This window comes from Rhinopithecus bieti, unplaced genomic scaffold, assembly GCF_001698545.2.
Source record: "Rhinopithecus bieti isolate Rb0 unplaced genomic scaffold, ASM169854v2 scaffold_18349, whole genome shotgun sequence".
Lineage (NCBI taxonomy): Eukaryota > Metazoa > Chordata > Mammalia > Primates > Cercopithecidae > Rhinopithecus > Rhinopithecus bieti.
Genome location: NW_016809054.1, coordinates 159,550 through 162,729, shown reverse-complemented (window position 1 = coordinate 162,729; position 3,180 = coordinate 159,550). Strand labels below are relative to the sequence as shown.

Genomic DNA, 3,180 nt, shown 5'->3' with positions numbered 1-3,180 from the left:
GGGGCAGCAAAAGCCCAGGGACAAAGTCCCCTTCCCAGGCACATGTATTATGCACTCTGCACCAAGGAAACCTCCAGATAAGGTCTAGAGACTAGGGGCCATGTACTTCGGGGGAGAGGCCACAGGACTTCTGAGGTTTTACAGAGAAAAGCCAAAGGCAGCCCAGTCAGGGGAAATGTGTAGCCATAGTGCCGATAAGGAAAGGCCTTCAACCTGCTGTGGTCAACTCTTCCTGTAAGTAGAGGCCCCTTATACTGAAGGCCCCAGTGGGAGGAAGGGTCGGGAGTATTTGGGGAGAAGAGCTAGATACACAGATTCACACACACACATACACACACACAAATACCGCTCTTGATACGAGTTACTACAACAAGCCAGGTAGCCCCAAGAGTCGGGGATATTTGGGGAGAACAGCTAAATACACACACACACACACACACACACACACACACACACACACACAGCTCTTGATATGAGTTACTACACAAGCCAGGTCCTTACTAGCCAGCCCTGAGGCTTACCCTCAATGACTGCCCAAGACTCAGATGCCTGCTGTATTCTCTGATCCTAACTCCACCAGCAACCCTGCTTACCTCACATCCAGCCTGAGGTCTGGACACAGGGCCTCGCAACTAACAGGTCCCCACCTATTCTTTCTTTGCCTTTCTTTTGTCCAAGATGCCCTGAAACCCAGCTCTTCCTCTGGGAAACATCCCAGGAAAAACACAAACTTGAGACAGAGGGGTAGGAGGTGTAAGTTTTTTCCCAGTCCAACAGAGCCCACTGCCTGAGCCTCGTCTACTTGGCAGAATAGAGAGGAGACCACTCACTCCACCCTTTCAAAAAACACATGTGACTCTGAGGCACCACTGAAAACAGCATCTGGGTTTTACAAATGCTACTGTTCCATGAGGGTCTACTATATGTGTCAGGCACTAAAGGGATTTACCAAAGCAACTTCATTAAATCGTTACAACATTAGGGTCTTTTAGCCCCATTTTATAGATGAAGAAACGGCCTCAGGAAAGAAGAGCTGCTTGCCTAAGGTCATACCAAGAAAATCAGTGGTGCAGCCAGGGATGGAGCCTGAAACACTCCAGCCCACCAGTAGACATGGGGGTTACCCACAGACAGAGAGAATAGCAGACCAAGAAGGAACTCAAAGAGGCATTGAGAATCAACACCATTTCCCAGACGGTAAGACCAAGGCCAAGTGTCACAGCAGTTATGAGTCAGGGCCAGAACTAGAAGGTAGGTCTTCTGACTCCCAGCTCAAAGCTCCTATCAGAGGACACTTTTCCTTGGTAGGTATCAGAGCACTAAAGGGAGGATCAGGTCACATTCCCAGCTTCCCCTTCACCCTAGCACAGGGCCTCACAACTACCTGTGGGGTCACAGATTCAGAGCCAAAATGGCCTCAAAGATCCAGCTCAGACTGGATAACAGATGGTATTAAGGCATTATTAATTCGGTTAGGTGCAGTAATGGCATTTTGATTATGTTAAAAAGAAAAGAGTAAGTCTGCATCTGTCAGAGAAACATACAGAAATATTTACGAATAAAATGATCCAATGTCGGGGTTTTGCTTTAAAATACTCTTCTTTCAGGGGAGTGAGAAAGAGTGGGTGGGATAGTGATGAAACAAGGCTGGCCACGTGTTGACTATTTTGAAGCTGGATGATGGGTACATGAGGGTTCATCATTCTACTTTTATGTAAGTTGAAAAAAAAATTCTATGACATAAGAAATTTGTAAAGATCTAGTTTGATAGCCCCCATATACACAGATTGAGGAACAGAGACCCGCAACACACCAGAGATGGGATCTGGGTATAAACCTAGGGGTCATACAGCCAGGGTGGCAGCAGTGTGCTATGGTTAAGAGCATGGGCCTCAGACTAATCTAATGCAGACACTGAATCCCAACTCTACCACTTATTATTTTACTCCAGACAAGTCACCCACCATCTCTGAGCCACTTTTCTCATCTGACAAATGGAAGCAACAATAGTCCCTACACTCACCTAGCTCAGGGGGGAATCAAAGAGGTTTCCTGTAGCACCTGACAGACCAATGTGTCCCAAAGGATATTATTTTCTTTATCACTCTTCTTGCTGTTATTATTCATATTAATCTTGCACCACTACAACGTCTCAAGACCCACGGCTAGAAGTCAGATACCAACTTGAGGCTGGAGCCTGGAGTCCCTAAAAGATTAGCTAGCTCTGCCTCAACCCTGTCTCAGGGGCTATTCCTGATAACTGGGACACAGCTTAGGGGCAGCCCTAGGCCCTTAAGGACTAAGGCAGAGACTCACCTACAGCCCGGAAGAGACAGGCGCCATCCTCCTTCATCTGCTTGATGATGAAGCCCTTCTTGTCTCGTAGGGCCTTTTCAAACCAATGCTCCTGCTGGAGGGAAGAGGTGGGGGTCAGCAACAGGGAAAACCTATACTCCATCCCCAGGGCCCCGACCTCAAGCTCCCAAGAGGCCTAGGTCATTGACAGAGAGGACGCTGGCCAAGGTAAAGTTCTCAGCCCTGTTTGACCACTCCATGCACGTGAAGTAGGAGACTCTTCTAGGGAATCAGTTGCTGAATGAAACTAAGACTTGCTTCCAAAAGGGTCCCAGGTCCCCTGAGAACAGTGGCCCCATCTGCCTTATGACTTTTGCCGACCTTGCAGGGCCTGGCCCAGGGAGCCACATTGCCCCAGGCAGCCAGAGACTCAGACCCAGCAAGTGCCTGGGTGGAGAATGTGGCTCTACCTCAAGGAATTTCATCTAGGAAAGGTGGTGAAGAGGGAGTAACTGGCAAGAGCCTAGATCCTGAACCTGACCAAGGGCTAGAGGATTCCAAGATATGCTGTAGGCTGGGCGCGGTGGCTCACGCCTGTAATCCCAGCACTCTGGGAGGCCGAGGTGGGTTGATCACCTGAGGTCGGGCATTTGAGACCAGCCTGACCAACATGGAGAAACCCCGTCTCTAATAAAAATACAAAATTGGCCGGGTGTGGTGGTGCATGCCTGTAATCCCAGCTACTCGGGAGGCTGAGGCGGAAGAATCACTTGAACCCAGGAGGCAAGAGGTCGCAGTGAGCCGAGATCACGCCATTGCACTCCAGCCTGGGCAACGAGAGCGAAACTCCATCTCAAAAAAAAAAAAAAAAAAAAGATATACTCT

The 3,180-nt window shown here is 48.9% G+C and overlaps 1 protein-coding gene across 10 annotated transcripts in view; it reads right to left on the bottom strand.

The window, feature by feature from the left end:
- OTUD5 (OTU deubiquitinase 5) overlaps positions 1–3,180 on the bottom strand; it is a 39,899-nt gene that overhangs the window by 20,326 nt on the left and 16,393 nt on the right. For all 10 annotated transcript variants that reach the window (XM_017888373.1, XM_017888377.1, XM_017888368.1 and 7 more), the window contains one exon: positions 2,317–2,410. In XM_017888373.1, the coding sequence (XP_017743862.1) occupies positions 2,317–2,353 (37 nt within the window). In that variant the 5' untranslated portion in view covers positions 2,354–2,410. Of the gene's footprint in view, positions 1–2,316; positions 2,411–3,180 lie in introns of those variants that run through there.